The 608-nt window shown below is 52.3% G+C and overlaps 1 protein-coding gene across 1 annotated transcript; it reads left to right on the top strand.

The window, feature by feature from the left end:
* Window positions 1-25: 25 nt before the first annotated feature.
* Window positions 26-591, top strand: H310_15341 (hypothetical protein; the record flags this gene model as incomplete). Its single annotated transcript, XM_008883324.1, has 2 exons — window positions 26-464; window positions 578-591. The coding sequence occupies 2 exons, from the start codon at window positions 26-28 to the stop codon at window positions 589-591; spliced, it is 453 nt and encodes a 150-aa protein (XP_008881546.1).
* Between the last annotated feature and the right edge of the window lie 17 nt (window positions 592-608).

Here is a 608-nt window from a genome sequence, read left to right as displayed (position 1 = left end):
CGATGTTCTCAACTACCTACGGGAGATGTCCATCGTCGACGTCGACATGTTGGACAAGAAGGATTTGAAACGCAATCTTCGCACTGTCCAACGATACCTCAAACGACTGGGATACAAGCGCGGCAGTCGTCGTCAGGGAGTGTCGACGTACCACCTCTCCCAGAAGAACGTTCTTGCTCGCGACTTGTACATCGACCTGATGCGTCCCCACGTTGGTCACCCTTCGCGCCCGCACATTGTCTACACGGATGAGTCCTACATACACCATCATTACAAGTGTCATCATCAAAGCTTGTACGACCCGTCTGATCAACTTGACATGCCTCCCAAGTCAAAGAACAAGGGTCGGCGGTATTGCTTTGTTGCCGCCATACTCGAGTCCCCAACCCTGGAAAGTCGACTGTTGGCCATCGACATCTTCACCGGTGGGAAAAGCACGGCAAAGGAACCACAGGACTACCATGGTATGTTCAACCATGCCTACTACGTTGGGTGGTTCAAACGACTTCTCGACGAGATGGATGAATTGGGTGTTACCAATGCTTTCATTGTCATGGACAACGCCTCCTACCACAAGGGTTTGCCCACTGACACACCATCGGGTCGCC

This window comes from Aphanomyces invadans (assembly GCF_000520115.1).
Source record: "Aphanomyces invadans strain NJM9701 unplaced genomic scaffold supercont1.369, whole genome shotgun sequence".
NCBI classification, from domain to species: Eukaryota; Oomycota; class Saprolegniomycetes; order Saprolegniales; family Verrucalvaceae; genus Aphanomyces; species Aphanomyces invadans.
Note: the sequence above shows the minus strand (reverse complement) of the source record. Positions and strands in the feature narration are given on the sequence as shown.